Here is an 18,493-nt window from a genome sequence, read left to right on the forward strand (position 1 = left end):
GTGTACCTAATCACAGGCCACTTCATTAGGGAAAAATCATGGTCAAAACCTATATAAAAGTGAAAAGTGCCACACCCGCCCTCACCCCCACTTTCTGATTGGCTGGTTGATCTGTGACGTCACTCGGACACGCTATTAGGTACATCACCATCTTCAGGTGTATGTCAATATGTAATAGGTTTTGCAGCAGTGTCGTAACGCCTTCCATATCATACGGCAGTGGAAGGGCTCTTACGCACGCGGACTGGTTCGTCTCTATGTCGCTATGCGCATGCCACCTGTCTGACAAATAAATGGAGTTTGATAACCACACGACTCGGATCATCTTACATATATGAATCTGAGTGGATTTCTTTTATTTTTATTATTGCTTGTATAAGTGATGGGTCTTTTTTTACAGTTAACAGATGTGAGATATCTATTATCAAACATACATATTGTCATATAAAGCAGTTAACCAAATGTCAGATTTTTATGTTTTAATTGGCGAATATAAAAACAAGGAATAAAACACCAGACAAATTTTAACATAAATGTTTATTAAAATAATAATAAAAGAAAATTTCAAACCAGCAATCAAATGTGAAATTGCAGTAGATATATTGGATAATATTTAGGCGTATACTCCCCGTTGTTGCGTAACGGCGTATCCCTTCATGCAATACATTTTAGCCAATAGCTTGGAAAAGGTTACGTCATTTTCTTCTTCGTTTTGTTATACGGCGAGGTGGTAATTACCATTACCGAGGTGGCACCATTACCGACACCCACTGGTTGAGGTCATATGAAATGAAAAAAAACAAAACGAATCCGTTTAGGAAGTGATTCTTTCACTCTCATTCACTCAATAGACTTGTTCCTTTGAACAAATCGTTCACTCACGAGCCAACATTATATGGCGCCCCGGATATGACGTCACAAAGTGGATTCCGTTTTTGGGGTGCCCCTATCAAGCCTATATACGACCTTTATAAGAAATCGATTATGTTAAAATTTAAGGGTAATGTGAGTAATAATGTTGAGTTGCTTTTTTAAATAAACCTCTGGGATTTGATTAAGCAATATTCGTAGAATGGAAAAATGTTAATGTGGCTAATGACCCTTTAAATTAAATAATTTTTATTGTTTTAGAAAATAAGACAGGCTTAATACATCAGTCACTAGCATTTAAAAACAATCAATCTGTTGTTAGCTTGCATTAAATTAAATCCCTTTTTTATTTTTCAGAAAATAAGACAGTCACTAGCATTTAAAAAAACATACTAACTGTACATAATCGTAACAGACATAAATAGGCATGTATTAGTTTGGTGTTATGCTAGGATTTAAAATGTTTGAAAATAAATCACAAGGATAAAACAGTTGCATCAAACAAGAAAGTGCATTAAATATCAAGAACTGTACTTAATGTCCCAAATACTGGCTTCAAATAAATATTAACTTCCTATTTACTGTGCATAAAATTAGTAAGCGGATTGACTGCCCCATATTGATGGGACCTCTTTACAGCAGCATTTGAATAAAAGAACTACAAATGACAACAACAACAAAAACAAACCTAGAGGCTTGTATTCCTTTTGGACGCTGATAACAATCGCAGCAATTGTTTTTAAGCGATGTGATTGAATCGCTCATTGTTTATCATGGCTCCTTCAAGAAAAAAAATAAAATACTGATGACTCGATTTAAGAACAACAATTTACACGTATGCATGTTGGGAGGCAACATCAGAGACTGTAAAAGCTGCCACGAGATTGCTATTGGACACACTGAACGATCGCAAATTGCAATTTCACATGATTACTTCCACTTCTCCCCAAAAATTATTTCAAAGAAAAACTACAACAGCTAGCTAAAGGTTGGCAAAAAAAACCATTGAATTTGATCGGGTCTGCTGTGTTGAGAACTCAAGAAAGGCACCATCATGAAAACGAGCTTCGTTCCTGTCAATGAAAGCGCATGCAACTCATGTGCATACAGTGAGTGTGTGTGTTTGTGTGTGTATACCAGTGATGAACTACGATGCTAGTGAGGCAAAAAATGTGCAAGAGCTGACATCTGCGCGCCAAATTTTCATATTGTGAAGGAGTGTCACGTGTGCTTTACCGCGTTGATAGTTTCTGATCATTGTGATTCCCTACACTGCCAACTGTTAGTGTGTGAGTGCGTGTGTTTATAAGGTTAAAAGTTGTGCCGTGTGTTTGCAACCGTTTCAGGGGTTGTGAGTCCACAACGTGACGGTACGGTCGGCGGATGATGACAGGAAGGAGAGGTCCTCGGTGTGCCAGCGGCATTGGATCACCTTGTCGCCGTGCTCCCCCACCAGTGTCACAGGCAGCTGCTTGGTCAGGTCACCTGAACGCAGAAAAATGTAAAATTCGACTTCAATATTCATTACAACTGAGCTGTACAGAACTAAAGCATTGGACTCCATTTGGCCAAGGTTTAAGCCATTCTTTTGCATACTATTAATACCACTAGAGGGAGCCACACTCAACAGCATGCATCCTCATGAAATTCACTGACAAACTCCCAGGATTGGTCGACCACTTGACCTTGAAGGTTGGTGACTATGACTTTGGTGTCGTAGGAGCCGGTGAGCAGGTAGTGCGCGCCGGGAGAGAAGCGGACCGAGCGCACGTCGCTGCCGTGGGGGCGGTACACTTGCACGATGCGCCCTCCCCGGATGTCGTATAGCATGCAAGCGCTGTCCTCCTGTCCCGTCGCTAGGAGACGGCCGCTTGGGTCCACCGCTACCGAGGCCACGGGGCTGCCTGAGGAGGAGATCCGGATGGGCCCATGTCAGCAAACCCCGTGAGAGTTCCTCTTAGCGTCTATAATTGATGTCGATACCTGAGCCGTGGAACGCCGTGCCCACCACTCGCACGCAGGTGGGCACCCTGAGGTCCCAGAAACGCACCGTCTTGTCTTGGGAGCCGGATGCGATCATCCAGCCGCCCCATGTGTAAAGAGACAGGATGTGACCTAAGGACAAAGCGCACATTTGAATGCACGTCCAGCGGAATGTCCTCCTGGCATCAGCGGGTACCAACCCGTGTGCCCGCTGAGGGCGTGCAGGCCTTGGCCTCGCTGGCAGTCGGTGGTGTAGATATTGCAGTCTCCTGCTCCGGCGCTGATCAGGATGGCCCCTCCGCTTTCTGGACCCTCCATGAAGGCCAAGTCCCTGATGGTTCCGTCGTGCATGCTAAACTCCAAGTCAGGGCCTGTGGGGGGGGAAACACGGAGAACTCACCTGACGACACAGTGAGATAAAATGTTTGGTCGTGGTTTTCCACAAGTCCATCCAGACACACGTACTGTACCTGTGGCGTTGCAGGTCTCCGCACTGAACGGTAGAACTTTGACATATTTGTCATTGGAGCCAGTCGCCAGGAGTTGCCCACAGTGGCTCCAAGCCACGCAGTAGATTGAACCTTTGTGGTGTTTGTTCCTCTTGAAACGGATTACCGGCTGCTTCGCTGGACTTGAGCCACTAACCAAAGAGAAACGTGAGCAAAGGGAGGAATAATAAGACTCTGGTCGATTTCTACATACGTGTTTGACTACTACGGTCACCTGGTGTCAAGCGTTTCCGGATAAGCGCAGACGCGGAGTGTTTTGGAGTTGGAGCCAACAGCGTAAAGGGCGCCAGACGGGTGGAAGGAAACGGCACGGACAGCCTGAGTGTCCTCGAGAGTATGCACGGGCACAAAGAGTCTTTTTTCTTTCTCGCCACCCTGTTAAAAAAAAAAAAAGCAGATTAGATCCATTTCAAAGAAAAGTAGGACCTCATTATACCATTCTGTGTGAACGCACCTCTGTACTACGGGATAATGATCCAGGTGAATCACCTTGTGGACCTACTTTGTGATCCTGCCCGCTGTCGACAAATACAAATGCAAAAAAAAAAACAGTCTTAAAAATGTCTTCTCTGTTTGACTGCGAACCTTGCGATATGGCTCCAACCTCTGTTGGATGACGGGGGATTCATTTGGGGGCGAGACCAGATGGCCACCCGCAACGTGCTGCGGCGTGCTGCTGAGCGCCCCGCCCCCGCAACTCCTGTTATGCTCCGGGCTGACGGAAGGGGGGTTGTTGTTGCACTCGGAGGCGGGCGCGTTGCCGTTGCACTGCTGGGCTAACGACTTCACCTCATCTCCTAAACTCTCCATTCCCACATTGAGCTCTTCCAGCTTCTGGATGGACCTGACCACACACATGGGGCGCTACTTCAACTTCTGATGCCTATGTGACGATGGCGGGCAGCATAGATGGTGCTCGTGTGACAGAAGCTCACGTCCGACAAGCCGGAGCTTGTGTAAGTTCTCTTGTTCTTTTTACCTGTTGAGAAACTTCTCCGTGAGGCTGTGCTGCAAGTCACTGGGTGGAGGTTCCGGCTGCACGCCGCCTTCCAGTAACATCTGCTTGTACATCTGCCTCTGCTGCTGCTTCTGCTCCAGGTGCTGTTGCACACGTAGGCGCTGGCGGTAATACTCCTCGTATTTCTCGGCGGAGTCCAAGAGCTGCGGGGTGAAGCAGAGCAGCCATGCATTATACACTACACACAAAGGATTGGTTGGCGATCAGAAAGTTTGGGATTGACCTCGTTCTTTTCAGCGGAGCCAGCCGATGGTGCGTCCTCTCCAGGAGCCGAGGCGGGACGTGAGTTTTGAGCTGCGCTTGAAGCCATCATGCTGTCCACGGGCGTGTCAGTCCTCGACCTACACGTGTGATCTCAAAAGTTGGCTGAATTGTTCCTCTCCTTTTAGAAATATTTTTATAGTAGATAGGTTCACGTACGTTTCTGGCGATTCCTCAAAAATGCTATGGCAGTCAGAGCTCTCCATCATGAGACTCCTGCTGAGGTTCTGACCACCTGCTCCGGGGTAGTGGAAATTGGCAAAAGAGTGAGACATGGGGGAGACGCCTTTACCCGGCGCCACCTCGCCGCCGCTCGCTCGCTTGTCCTGGTTGGACAGCCCGTAGGATAACCCGTCCAGAGCCGGATTTAAAGAGCGCGACATGTAGGTGTCGGCGGACTGGGGGCGCCGCAGGGGCGAGGACGGATACGGAGACAGCTTGCTGATGAGCGGCGTGAGCAGGTCGGCGTAGCCGGTCTTGGCCGGTTTGACCAGACGGTCCACGTGGATGTTGAGCTGCTTCTGTTCAAAGGCGCAGGAGAAGACGCTGTGGGCTAAGTTCTGCATCCAGGACAGCAGGGACAAGTCCACGTCGTCACAGCCGTTGCCGCACAGCATGTCCACGCCCAGCAGGACCTCGCTCTCGGTGATCTCTTCGCCTGTTGCCTTGCTCTGGATGCAAACAGATCTGAATCATTTGACAGCTCAGTCGCCATCAACGACCCCCCCCCCTCCCCAAATAGCAGGGGATTACTGTACTACATTCAGTCCAAACCTGGCAGAACTCCACGCAACACTCATAAAGGACTCCTTTGAGGAGCAGCTGGAAGAGGCGATCCCCGCTGGCTTTGAATCCAGCCTCACTCAGCTTTCTATCCGCCGGGATGAACTCGGCCACCATGACGCAAGCCTCCTCAAAACACTGCACCCGGGCCGTGCTCGGGTTCCAGTCCTGACAAGACAATGGGAGGAGAGTCAAAAGCAATGGGGCCACCATGGCAAGAAATTTCTTACCTTAAACTCGGCATGGTTTGTGAGGCGAGGCAAAGTGAGCAGTAGACATAGTTTGCTGTAGTCGTCTTTTGAAGGGCAGAACTCCTCCAGGGTGTGAAGACACTTAACCGCCTCCTGCATGGTGAACTCCAACTAAAAAAAAAAAAAAAACAAACACTGAAATTATCAAACTGGATTTATTTTAATGCTGAAATTTCAATTACAACTGTTGTGTTTTTCCTTACATGTTGTGGCTCATCCTCAGCAGACATGGCGTTATTCACACACAGCGCTTCCAGAAACTTCTGCTTTAGCACGATATAACGGAACCTGGGATGGAGAATTAGTCACTGTGATGTTTTGATGCCATCTAGGCTGTATTTTCATTTGTCCCAACAAAGACTGATAGCTAAAAAAAAAAAAATCCAGTTATAACATACCTTTTTTTGTCAAACTTCTCCATACACTCCAAAGGCTGAATAAATTGCAGGACTTCATCCCATTGACCATCCAGCACCAGTTGCCTAAAACAATCAAAATTTTTAAGATCTCCAAAAAAGCACAGGAGAAAAATGTGGTGTGATCGAGGGTACCTGAGGAAAAGCATGTCGTCCGAGTAGAGGCCGTTGATGACGCCGCTCTCTTTTTCAAGAGCCAGCATGCTGATGTGCAACTTCCTAGAGTGAAGGAAGTCCAAGATCACCTTGATGATCTCCACCTCCTTCACATTTATGGTTTCTTCCTCTGTCATGGTGACGACGGGCTGCAAATAGCAATACACAAAGTAAATCCACATACCGCAAATGAAAAACTATGCCGTTTTAAAACAAATTTTGCAGGGTTTCATATAACAAAGGTGTTCTCAAACTTTAGGGTCATTTTTCCAAGGACTCCCTCATAACCTTAATGCCAATTGCAATGTCTTTCAATTTTGATTTGCATTCATTTTACCACAAAGACACTCACCAAATAAATAGACCATTTAATTGTCCTTGAACTAATGATGATGATAAAGATCACCCGTCAGTGATGCGTAGTAATTTAACAGTAGAATAATTCTACTCGTGTTCTATTCAATGTCGAAACACCTCGCAGACTCATCCATTCAAGGTGAAGTGAATGATGACTATGTTCACGAACAATTCTGGGGATAAAGCCAAAATATTCCATTTAAATATATAAAAGGACAAAAAAAAAAAGATTTCAAAATATATCAATATTAAAGACGATGCTAGGTTAGCATGTAAGAGAGCATCGGTTAGCAAAGAGCCATAAGGAGATTAAGCTACTTGTTAGCATTACATGCCGAGTGAGCTGTCGGATTATAGCAAAAGCAGCAAATAGTTACCATTAGGAGCTCATACCAATCTGGCTAATTTACCAGGCGGGGCTAAAGGGGGAGATTTGACTAGCTTTCTCCTGGCCGAGGACAGAAGAAGGGGGAGGAAGAAGGCATCATCATCGACACGTTAGCCGGGTGGGGTGCGCTGTTCCCCGGCGACAAGCGACGTCAGTAGTTGAGGGGCAACCGTGAGAAATACTCACCAGTTAGGAGAAAAACATGGGGTGAAAACACACAGCAGCCGTGTCTCCGTGACGTGAACACAGCCACTCGGTGTTGTTTAACTGGAGGCGTCCTGTCTGCTTCCAGTCACGTCCTCCTCCTCAAGCCGACTGTGACCCCCTCCTCCCGGCTTGATACTCGTGTGCCCCGGCCCAGCCCAGTCTGGTGCTGCCTTCATGGTCACAGCGTCCACCCAAACGAAATAATGTACTTTACGTTGATGACAATAATAAATTACAAATAGAATAGGATCATAACAATTTAAAAACAACAATCATTTGTGTTGCCATGGTGACATAGAAAAAACTGTTGTTGCTTTGTCACCATGGCAACACAAGGCAGTCGTTTACAAAGTTCACAAGTACCTCAAAAATAAAACGTTCTTCAAAGACCACCAGAATGACAAATATTAAAATACTTTATATTGATCCAAAAGAGCCTGGGGTCAAATTGACCCCATGTAAGACAGATGAGTTGTTGGACTTTGAAAATGCATCATGTTTATTCTAAATTCACCCAAATAAAAGTTAAAAAGTGGCAAGATTACGGATACATAATGATAAAATAAACAGGAGGACTCTCAAAAGTTGCTGCATTTTAATAAAGCTTTAAGACTAGTTGAATAACACAACAAATGTACAAGGTCTGTTGAACATATTCAGTCAAATGAAAATGACGGGTTGGAAAAACTAGGATAGATGACATGTCATCATTTTTTCAGTCTTTGTAAAATCTTCATTCATTGCCTCCTCGCATTTCATTTTATAGCACATGGTCAACCTTCTTTAAACACACGTGTTTCATCAGTATAGAACTCCAACTGTTAAATGTTACAAAAAAATACTTTACTGTATGCCAAAATACATCTGTACAGTGCTGATACATACCTGAACATCAAATCATAAAAGTCATATTTACAATCGTGGACAGTCAGAATCTTAGTCAAGACAACACTGATGGCATGATGCCATTGCACAACTTTTGTCAGTTGGTAATAGTAACGATGGATCACACTTTGTGGATGTTACGATAAAAGTAAATAACCGTGAAAAAAATTGTAACATCATAAAAGGCCCCCCATTGAACACGTGGGAATGCTGTATATAATTGTTAAATTAAAAAACAGCTACTCAAAGGCTTCTTGCTAGTTCACTTGCCATTTATATACAAATAAATTCAAGACATTTGCTGCATCTGAATAAAACTGCCTTGAAAATATGTTGGACGCATTAGAAAACTGAAATAAATAAAAGAGTATTTTACTGGTGCATTCCACAAAGGGTGATATGATCACTGGGAATGGCAAACACTCTTCTTGGCACTTGAAATACACACACAAAAAAAAAAAAAAGATACCTGTGTAGCAAGAATTGTACAGGCCCGCCTCTATCTGATCCCTGATCAAACCGGCGGGCCCTTTTGCATGGCGCAGACAAAAACGACACGATCACAACAAAACACAAAACAAACATAAGGCCGCACAGAAAAACCGCTCTGCCTCATTGAGGCGGGACATTCACTTTGGAGTTCCAACGAGGCGTCGCTTGCCTATTTTTGATCTGTTTTGGCACGTGAGGAAACACGGTGTCCGTTTAAGTCTTGTATGATGTCTGGGAAAACGTATTTATCTTCTACCTCTTACAATTGAAAGTGTTTCCAGTGTGGAAAGCGTTTTGAGCATTTAATACATATCCTTGAAATCCATCTTAAGGTCCATGTACGTGTTTTGTCTTCACTGGTAAACAAAAGGTAAAAGCATCTTACTGGTACTACTAATGACATTCTAATAGGTCTCGCGCTTCACTAGCACTACTAGTAACATACAGATGTCAACTAGTGCCTCACTACTACCTACTCGCAATCCAAACTAGTGTGCAAAAATGTTTTAGTGAAAGGCAAAATCTGCAGGTAGTTGACGGCAAGCCCCAAAGGTTTGTAATTGCATATAGTGGCCATAAGATGGCAGCAAAGCACTTTTAACAACTAGACAAGGCTAAGGCTTGACTCTGTGAAACTCCTCACCTCACCAACATAGTTCCTTGGCCCCAAGATTGCGTCAAAGTAATACTTTTACACGAGACATGGCTTTGGTCTGAGCACAAAAACAGTGAGTGAATCTTCTGCTGAAATCTGAAAAAATAATGTAAGACATTCCTCTACTAGTGCACTGAATCCTGTGCATTGAAACAGATGGACCCTAATTTGGATAGCAAAGGATATGGAATAAATCTTCAAATGATTTGTTATATTCCAGAGAATGTTTCTACTTCAAGTGCATCTTTTTGGGGGTGCCCTGCTTCTTGTTATGCCAAAGATGACTGGCAATGGTGACGGCATCCACGCTGGCTGACATAGTTTTGGCCGGGATCTGGCTGAACTGCTTCCTGTCAGAGTTGTACTTGTAAAGACGCTCGATCATCTTGGCCGTGATGATCTTCGGTCCGATGCCGGTCAGCCGCGTGATCTCCTCCGTCTCGGGGCAATAGGCGTACACCGAGCGAAACTGGCAGCCGGTGTCGCGGAACAACACCAGGAAGTTATTGGCTTCGGATTTCTCAATTTCCTGTGGAGGAAATATCGCAAAAAAAAAAAAAAAAGTCACTGTGTTATCTTATCAGGAGAAATCACGGGGGAATGCTGAAGAGCTGACGCTGAACTGACATGCTGGAAATGAGTTGTTGAAATAAAGAATGCAAAACTTGAACCCATCTGTAGCGATTTGCATTGTTTGTTAGCATTAAGCTAACGCTGAGTGTCCTTTGGCACTTTAGCTTAACAATTTACTTCAACTAGGAGTGTTTGCGTGCTCTTCAGTATTCAAACGACAAAGACGTACATCGATGATCTTGTTCTTCTGCCCTTCGTTGACCTTTCCAGCCAGGCAGCAGTGGGCCAAGGCATTCTGGATGATATGCTTGTTGGATTTAGCGCTGGGTTCCTTGTATAGTTTGGGTCCTGGATTGCAACAAGAGAGGGTCAGGCTGAGCAAAGCCTACAAAAAAAATAAAAAACCCCACACAATGATCAATACCTGTGTACTCGGTGTTGGATGGAGTGGAGGAAGTGGTCGACTCATTTTCCCAATCCTTCTCTCCGTTCCGACTACCAGCAGAGGGGCACGAGGAGAAGCCCCCAGCAGAGTCTGGCCTGTAGATAGCAAGCGATTAGGACACATAATATGCGAGGTAGGTATTGCGAGGAGGATGGCGATGGGAATTAGCCTGCAAAGTATATGAAAGGCACGTTCAGTCAAGCAAAGCGAAAAAAAAAAAAAGAATTGCAGAAAGAAAAACATCTGGAAAAAGAAAATCTGAACTGACACGAGACAACAAAAACGACCTTCGCCGAAACAACAGCTTGACGTCTTGGTGAGGCTACTGACCTTCCCTTTCTTTCTTTGGGGGAGTTTAGAAAGAACGCAACGTGAGAAGGAGCTACTTTATTGCCTCTGAAGGAAGCATGCAATAGAGGGAAAGGAGACAAGGACACTTGGTGTAAAAAAAAAATAGAATAATCCACAGCAATAAAAAGTGGAGAAAATAATTTACCTGTAGTGCTTCTTGTTATCTTGATGGTTGCTCTCATTGTCAGTCAGATTAAGCGAGGCCAAAGAAACGCTGGACACCGAGTAGCCTCGAGGACGCACCCCTTAAGCAAGCACAAAAATGATCATCCGTCTTTTTTTTTTTTTTGCATGGGATTCGCACGTGGCCCACCTGCTGCTCTCACAGGTGGAGTGGAGGAATCCATGACATCCCTGTGGATGGATTTTGGGCGAGGCTTCTTCTTGAAACTTCCACATCGGGGCTTGACCACCTGATCCATTTCCTGCATTAGCTTGAGTTGCTTTCTCCTAAGAAACTCACTCTTGATGTATTCTCTCCTCTCCTTCTCATCGACCGTCTTCTGTTGCTCTTCCTCTGCTTTCAACCTAATGAAAAGAAAAGCTCTTTGATGTCAAACTAGAATTTGGAGTGCTTTCAAAAATGGAAAGAGACGGACCGTGCGGCTTCCTTCTTCTGCTCCTGGTCCAGCTCCTGCTGCTGCTTCTTCTCCTGTGCCTCCTTTTCCCTCTGCAGTCTCTTCTCCAGCAGAGCGGCTTTCTTAGCTGCCATGCCCTCTTCACCTTTTGCGTCATCCTGTGGGATAAACATCATCAACAGTCAAATAATTCAGATTTTGATTTTTTAATCCAGAATGATCTGCAACTCACCTTGAAGAAGAACCCACAGCACATCTTCTGGTCACTGTCTCCAGTCGTGTCCTGAGCTTGGTTCTCTTGAGGCCAGACTCCAGACAGTGCCACCTCCACAAGTTCTCTCTTTTCCTGCTTGTTGCCTTGCGACTCAGACACGGGTTGACACAAGACCTCTGAAGTCCTTGGCTTTTCATTCTTCCGCCGACTATCCTCTGGCTCGACGGATTCCTCTTCTTTCTTTTTGGCTGCAGGAGGCTGCGGAGTGCCTCCACGATTCTTCTCCACCACCTCTTTGCCCTTAGTGTCTTCGTTGCTCTCCTTGCTCTCCGTGCTCTTGCTTTCCCTGGCTTCCGCGTCGGGACTCAAGTACGCAAAAGAGCTGGTGTGCGTTTGGCTGGACGTAAAGCGCCTCAGTCTGGGTAAGCTGTCTACCGAGGTGGGTGTGTTGAGCATTCGGTTGATGGGCGTGATCTTCAGATCGTTCGGCCGCGGCGTCCGAGGCGTCCTGGCGTGGAAGGAGGCGGGCCGTCGCTTAAGGCCGGTGGAGGGACGGCTCACGGGATTGGCAGAACAGGACGAGGACAAAACGGGGGACAAGGAACCCACCGAACCTCTGGTTGATGCTCGGCCCGCGACGCTACTGCTGCGCAACTCACGGAGCTGCCTGGGGAGGAAATAGACTTTTTTTTTTCATAAAGCCGTCGAAATGGATCTTCTAATGAAGCACCATATGGTGTTGGGGCTACCTGTGTGGCGATGGCGCAGGGGGAGGGATGACCCAGGCTTTTTGTTGTTGATCTTTCATGGACATGATCCTCTCCTGCTGCTGGGCCAGCCGCTGCATCTCCGTCTGCAGGAAGCCCAGTGACGTGTTGAGCCTCTCGATGGAGCGAGTGTACTCTGCGAGGTCCGATTCCCCTGGGGTTAAATCTACAAAACCACCAACACAATTGGTTGGATCATTGCCATTCGTTCGTAACATTCTGAGGGAAAATTATTGTGATCCTCATTTTTTTTTTTTATTAAAAAATAAAATGTGTATAATTAATTTAAAATTGTAATAGTAATAAAACAATATTGTTAACTTAAAAAATAAAATATATATAAATAATAAAAAAGAAATAAATAATAAAACTTTTTTTTAACTAAAAAGAAAATATAAATAATGAAAAAATAGATAAATAATAAAAAATGCCCCCCACACTATTCCCAACAGTTGTTTGCATCCCACCTCCATCTTCACAGGAAGATTTGGGAGCCGCACCATCGGGCTTGCATCGCTCCGCACTCTCCATGCTGCCGTGGCTGGTTAGCGTCTTTGTCGAAGGCGTTTGAGCTCCGCTTGAATTGGGGCTGAGCGGGCTGAGCGGGCTGGTGACTCCTTTCCTCCGCACGACGTTCAGAAAAGCTGTTCTGGCCATCTTCTGACGATGCCGCGTGAAGGCTTCCTCCACCTGGGAGGAAGATCATATGACTTCTACCAGCCAGGACGAGGGCAATATCAAGTGCTTTTTTTTTTTTCCCTTTTCTTACTTTCTTCTTCTGGGCTTCAATGGCCCTGCGCTTCTCCTCCAGTTTCATCCTCAGCTGGATCATCTCTGAAGCTATCAGGTGGGAGGGGTCTCGGGGAGAAGGCGTGACCGGAGAGGGTGACGTGATTGGCAAAGGAGGTGTACCGATCTAAAAAACAAACAAAAGGTTGAACAAGTGTAATGCCAAAAGAGGCCACAAGATGGTGCCAAAGACCTAATGACTGGGAAATTATTCCTTGTAGAGTCACAACGCACTTTTCTGATTGTTAAAAAGACCGAACAACACAAACCTGTGAGTAACTGTTCCTCACTGGCGTGCTGGTATCAGCACTCTCCGGTGTGGTTCCTCCACTGCTCCTCCCCTCCAATTTCCTGAACTTCTGCTCGGCAAAGCTGGTCATGCGCACCATGCCGCCTCCTGAGCCACCGCAGGACGAGGCGGGGCTCACAGTGTGAGATCTGGGCAGCGTGGGCGCTGAGCTTCTGTCTTCGCCATCGCCTCTGCCGCAGCTGGATCCGGGGTCGGACTCACCGACCCCTTTGCGCCGGCCTTCCCAATTCCTCTCCCTCTCGGGGCACGAGCGTGCGGTGGTCTCGCAGTCTTGGTCTATATCTGAATAGTCTCTCAGAGATGAGTCCTCATCCAGGCTTTGGATTTCCTCCGTCCTCACGTGGATGCCTGTGTCGTCTGTTGAGAGCGAATTAGGGTCATGGTCATTGAAGCGGGCCTTCGCTGCGCCCGGGTCGTCTCCTTGACCCTCAGCCCCCGGAGGTCCCGAAGGTCGAGCATCGTGGAGAAAGAAGCCATTGTCCCTGTCTCCCATGCCCAGGCTGGCGTGGGGCCTTTCTGTGTCGTGGATAATCTTCAGCGCCTCCTCGATGCTCGGAGGGGTCGAGGGACTGATGTGGCCACTGTGGTTACCATGGTGATTGGTGTCGGCGGGGAGGACTCCATTGGGATGCCTAAGGTCAGGGCAGATGGCTCATGACTGTGACGCATCTAGCACCACTTTTTGACTTCTCTTCAGGATTAGCCAATGTCTACTCACCTGCTTTGGTTCTTGATGGAGAAGGTGTTGTTCCTCCCCAGTGGTTTGCGGGGGTTGAAGTCTTCCTCATCTTCTGCAATGTGTCTACTTTGTCCGTTCACGTTGACAGGCGCGAGGGACACGTGACGCTTCATGCCGCCTCGAGGTGATGCATGGTGAACTTTGAACCCGATGCCGTCGCTGCTGGCAGAGCGGGTCATGCCGCGGAGGGAGGGCGCCTCACAGATCGGCACTGTGGCGTCGCCATCCAGAGGAATTTCAAAGGAGATTCCACGTGTGGAAGAGCTGAGGAAACATTTTTTTTTTTTTTTTTAATATATTGTTTTTGTAGGGAAGGTGTGGAAATGAAGTACAAACCGTCTCTCCTGTGGCCAAGTCCCAACACAACCATCCACAAAGGACATCGAGGTAGATCTCTTCATTAGGCCTAGAAGGGCAAACGTTTCAGAAGCACAATATAGTCCGGTAATCCCCACAATGAATTCTCCAGAACGCCCAGATTAGTCAATCCGATGCTGGAAGATGGCGCCAAAGCACTACTTTATGCACGACTAATCGTATCAGACAGGATAGAGCACAAAAGTACATACCTTCATCAAAGACGTCGTCTGGACTATCAGGCCTGTCGACATTGTTCTGCTTGGACACAGGAGCCATATTTCTACGGGATGTTACAGGGTCACAGGCTGCGGAGTTACAGATCTTACAATTAGTTGACATAATGTCAAATACTGCTTATTGATCCACCGAGATGCGGACCGTACCGTTGGGGTTAAAGACTCTGGGCCGTACAAACAAGGGCTTGACCACTTCGAACCACCAGAAAAGCTCAGCCAGAAACACCAGGTAGTTACTCTGAAAGAACACACGTAAGCATGCACGTCGTGAACATGTCAGTCAAATCCGCACGTGTTTCAAAATGCCGGACGATCACTGTCTTCTCCAAACCCATTGGGCTGATCTATTAGGTGAAGATTGTTGTTGCTAGGTAACTAAATAAGAAGTGACAGCACATGTACTGGGAAATATTTCATGACGAGCTTCTTGAAAGCAGTCAAAATTCCATCTGGAAATCCGTTTATGCATGTCAAACACGCACAAAAGAAAATTTTTTTTTAACTACAAATTCATCCGTACTGTAGAGACCAATACGGGCCAAGAGAGAACTCCGATGACATAGCAAGTTAGCGACAGCTAGCCACAGCCACAATCGGTGCTTGTATTGTGTGAAAAGTTCTCATGTTTTTGTTGCTGTACAAAAAAAAAGCAGCAGGGGAGCAAACAAGAGAGGCAGGCAGAGACAGGCCAGGATTGGTTTGTCCTCTGTTTTTACTGATGCTCGGGGTCACGCACAGACTGTCACATTGATTCCGTCTGGCGCCTCGACAATACTCGCTCTAGCAACAAAATGTCTCCGCGTCCTTGCATGCGCATGAATTGTCACACGATAACAACTCCAGTAAAAGAACGGCCTGCGACACGTACTAACGCATTTCAGTCTTCCTCGCATGACTCATTCTCTCCAATTGCTAATATCCCGCTGTCATTCTTATTATTCTCCAAAACAACTTCTCTTTAATGCCTTTCAGCTGAATCCACATTCAAACACCATTTTTTTTTACCGCACCGACTATTCAGTGAGATGTCGTGAATTATTACCTATTTAAAGGCAGATTTAATTCATACGTGGGATTTTATTTCAATTTATTCGGGAGGGATTTAAATGTAATTTGTCCAAACCAGTTTGATCCTACCTTAATGGATGCATGCGCGTAGAGCATGTCCTCCAGGCTGAAGTGGCAACAGTGGTTCAGGTTAGTCTTGCAAAAGTCTTGAACCAGTTGAAGATTGTACAGACTGTCAGCCAGTGACATGATCTCCTTCAGGCAGATATCTGCTCGGCCCGGGGCGGGGTCAAGCGTTCACACATGGGAGGGGTGACAGGAAGAGAGGGGAAGATAAGGCTATGTTTAAACTGGACAGAAAATATTTTCTATTCATATCAAGCAAAAACTGTTTGGAACAAAAATATATTGTGGCTTATCTTAAAATATTTCAAACAGTCGTCTTGAAAGAATGCATGACAAATTCAAAAATGGCTGAATCATCAAGATTTGTGCAGTTTGACATCGGGATGCCTATAGTATTTTTTCAGTTTATCTTTAAATGTAACAACAAACACACATTAATGATTTATTTTTTTTAAATTGGTAAGAAATGTTGCCAACTTTCACATCTGGTGCACTTGTGTGTGTTTAAGAGCGCTCAGACCACAGCAGGCGCTTGCGCTGTTTATCTTTTGAAATAGCAGCCAGCAAGTCACACAGCTCTTGTGACCAACCCAGAGCATTTTTAGAAATGAGAGCGCAAAGCGAGCGCTGAGAAAAAAAAAAATGCCCTTTGTTTCTCCTCTTTCCTTCCTGCCTTGCAATTTTTCTAAGGTCATCATCTACAACTGACCTTAGTAGATGGAAAAGTTGCTTTAGCTTGTTTGTAGCTGTCTTGTCAAATTTGTGGATTTGTTCATCATTTTCTAGTGCAATAAAACATCAAAGAAACATGTGCAGACAACATGTGGACCCCTACCTTCTAAGCGAATAGCCTGCGGGCAGTAGAAATGAAGCAAAGCCGCCAGGGCGCAGCCATCTGTGTTGTCTTTCAGCAGATTGTCCACCAGGGGGAGCAAAGGTGCGCTGTTCTGCTGAATATGCGCCCTCCTGTAGCGAGCCTGAAACCATGGCAACCGCACAACGACATCATCACAAATATGATACTGTATGTGTCATCGGGCTGGTTGGAATACAGCTTTTTTTTCATGCACACAAACTGGGGAGGGACGCACGGGGTGGCAAGACTAATCAATTCAACATGCAAATAATCTGAAGCAAGTGGCAGCATTAACCAAAAAAAAAAAAAAAAATCTTTCACCTGTCATTGGTTTGAAATGACTTGTACCAAATCCAGCATTGTGTATCTACACACAATATTAAATATGATTTTAAATTTGCCAATAGATGGCAGAAGTTCTTATTCATCTGTTGCCACGTAAACTACGCAATAGCTTTGTGGTCAACTAAACGATTTCACACCACATAAGTAAATTTGAAGGATCGTCGTTATTTCAGTATATATACGGTACATTTTGTGCTATGAGATTTTTTTTTAAAATATAAAATGTACACAGAAGAATTAAAACTTAACTACAATAACTAGATAGTCTCCCGGCCTGTCTGCTATTTTAAATTAAGGTTTGAGGCTACATGCAAAGAGGACTGGAGTTGGAAGGGGACAAATGTGACTGGATTTTGGTTAGACACGAGGTGTGGGGGACAAATGTGGTTTATGACTGAATGGACTTACAGGTACAAGTCTCCAGTACCATTTGTTGGGAGACTTGATGGTGACGGATGATTGGATAACAACAGGAGAGAGTAGTATTAGGGCTAGTGACAATTAAGTTCTGTCTGACAAAACCTTTTAAAATGTCAAAACATTTTATTTACAGGGGGGGGGATATCAAGAATTTGGGCACATTTGACATTCTCACAATCTCCACCCACAAATGTGCTTATGCAATTAGTCATAAGACCTCCGTTAATGATTATTCACAGCGTCCCAGAATAGAGAAAGTGTCTTGTGCTCCTGCACGAGTGTATGGAAGTCCGACTATATCCAGCTCAATGAATAAATCGTCTGTTGGGGCTCTCGGACCAGAGAGGGAGTGAATGCACTAACTATAAAAGACCTCGCCATCTCTCATTGATGTAATATGCAAATTACACATCAAACAATACGTTTTATATCAATCACAGCAGAAACATGGATTAGTTGATCGAATATGTGTGCTGGTTGTGTCATATGGTCCTTATATAACCAGGCAGGCCTCTTTTTTTTTTTTTTTTTGCCTCAGCTGACTGAGCATCCCTTTGCCACATTTTTCTCCCTCACTCGCTGGCTCGCTCGGCTGGCCCCGTCCTCTCTTTGCCGCGGTGTCTTTCTCTCCCGTCTTTGTCCGCTCTGACAGCAATGCCGCGGCTTGTGCCAACATTTTCCCCTGCAGCTGGCGCATGACTGAGCAGTTCATCTGTGTACTGTTATTATTATTGTGCAGGGGTTGGCTAATGAAGTAGCACCTAGCTTAGGATGAAGTAAAATAATGAGCTTGATCCACCATATGGATAAATGTGAACTTGTAGGCCTGTGTAGTATCCAATAATTAAAATGGCAACTTGATTTTATATGGAGTTTGGATTATTTTGAGGGTTTTTGAAAGTGAAATTAAAAATGCTTTGAGAAGAGTAGGTGTTTTTTTACCTTGGGTGTAATGTTTGAGTCTTGGTGGGAAACTTCTTTCAGCTTCTGCTCTTCGACAAGAATGTCCCTCAGGTGTTCGTTCACCTGTGGAATGACAGCGACGGCATAACAAAGGTCACATTTCACATAGGCATCGAGCGCTAATGATAAGTTTGCGTTGACGGGTGGCAAAAGTGAGGAACAAAAGCCTCCATACATGAAAT

At 45.3% G+C, this 18,493-nt stretch overlaps 2 protein-coding genes across 5 annotated transcripts in view; both read right to left on the reverse strand.

Moving 5' to 3' along the window:
• Positions 1–1,198: 1,198 nt before the first annotated feature.
• wdr47a (WD repeat domain 47a) lies at positions 1,199–7,380 on the reverse strand. 2 transcript variants are annotated; one of them, XM_085930242.1, is made up of 17 exons: positions 7,179–7,380; positions 6,227–6,396; positions 6,074–6,157; positions 5,879–5,963; positions 5,655–5,786; positions 5,416–5,592; positions 4,801–5,312; positions 4,604–4,721; positions 4,342–4,523; positions 3,967–4,206; positions 3,817–3,880; positions 3,577–3,737; positions 3,324–3,493; positions 3,054–3,224; positions 2,854–2,985; positions 2,556–2,774; positions 1,199–2,355 (listed from the first exon to the last, which is right to left on the reverse strand). In XM_085930242.1, exons 2-17 carry the CDS (start codon positions 6,382–6,384, stop codon positions 2,213–2,215), a joined length of 2,748 nt encoding a protein of 915 aa, XP_085786368.1. In that variant the 5' UTR covers positions 6,385–6,396; positions 7,179–7,380; the 3' UTR covers positions 1,199–2,212. The 2 variants fall into 2 exon arrangements, with proteins under 2 accessions (XP_085786368.1, XP_085786367.1); XM_085930241.1 differs by lacking the exon at positions 7,179–7,380 and adding an exon at positions 6,982–7,116.
• A 338-nt stretch (positions 7,381–7,718) lies between these two features.
• camsap2b (calmodulin regulated spectrin-associated protein family, member 2b) overlaps positions 7,719–18,493 on the reverse strand; it is a 42,502-nt gene continuing 31,727 nt past the window's right edge. For all 3 annotated transcript variants that reach the window (XM_085929700.1, XM_085929699.1, XM_085929701.1), the window contains 18 exons: positions 18,291–18,374; positions 16,563–16,704; positions 15,731–15,870; positions 14,741–14,831; positions 14,567–14,662; positions 14,334–14,403; positions 13,977–14,261; positions 13,218–13,890; positions 12,929–13,075; positions 12,627–12,849; positions 12,142–12,325; positions 11,411–12,059; positions 11,200–11,336; positions 10,914–11,128; positions 10,746–10,845; positions 10,229–10,344; positions 10,034–10,152; positions 7,719–9,760 (listed from right to left, as the gene is read on the reverse strand). In XM_085929700.1, coding sequence (XP_085785826.1) covers positions 9,461–9,760; positions 10,034–10,152; positions 10,229–10,344; positions 10,746–10,845; positions 10,914–11,128; positions 11,200–11,336; positions 11,411–12,059; positions 12,142–12,325; positions 12,627–12,849; positions 12,929–13,075; positions 13,218–13,890; positions 13,977–14,261; positions 14,334–14,403; positions 14,567–14,662; positions 14,741–14,831; positions 15,731–15,870; positions 16,563–16,704; positions 18,291–18,374 — 3,771 coding nt within the window. In that variant the 3' untranslated portion in view covers positions 7,719–9,460. The remainder of the gene's footprint in view (positions 9,761–10,033; positions 10,153–10,228; positions 10,345–10,745; positions 10,846–10,913; positions 11,129–11,199; positions 11,337–11,410; positions 12,060–12,141; positions 12,326–12,626; positions 12,850–12,928; positions 13,076–13,217; positions 13,891–13,976; positions 14,262–14,333; positions 14,404–14,566; positions 14,663–14,740; positions 14,832–15,730; positions 15,871–16,562; positions 16,705–18,290; positions 18,375–18,493) is intronic.

This window comes from Syngnathus leptorhynchus, chromosome 14 (assembly GCF_054491065.1).
Source record: "Syngnathus leptorhynchus isolate UIUO chromosome 14, UIUO_Slep, whole genome shotgun sequence".
Classification (NCBI taxonomy): domain Eukaryota; kingdom Metazoa; phylum Chordata; class Actinopteri; order Syngnathiformes; family Syngnathidae; genus Syngnathus; species Syngnathus leptorhynchus.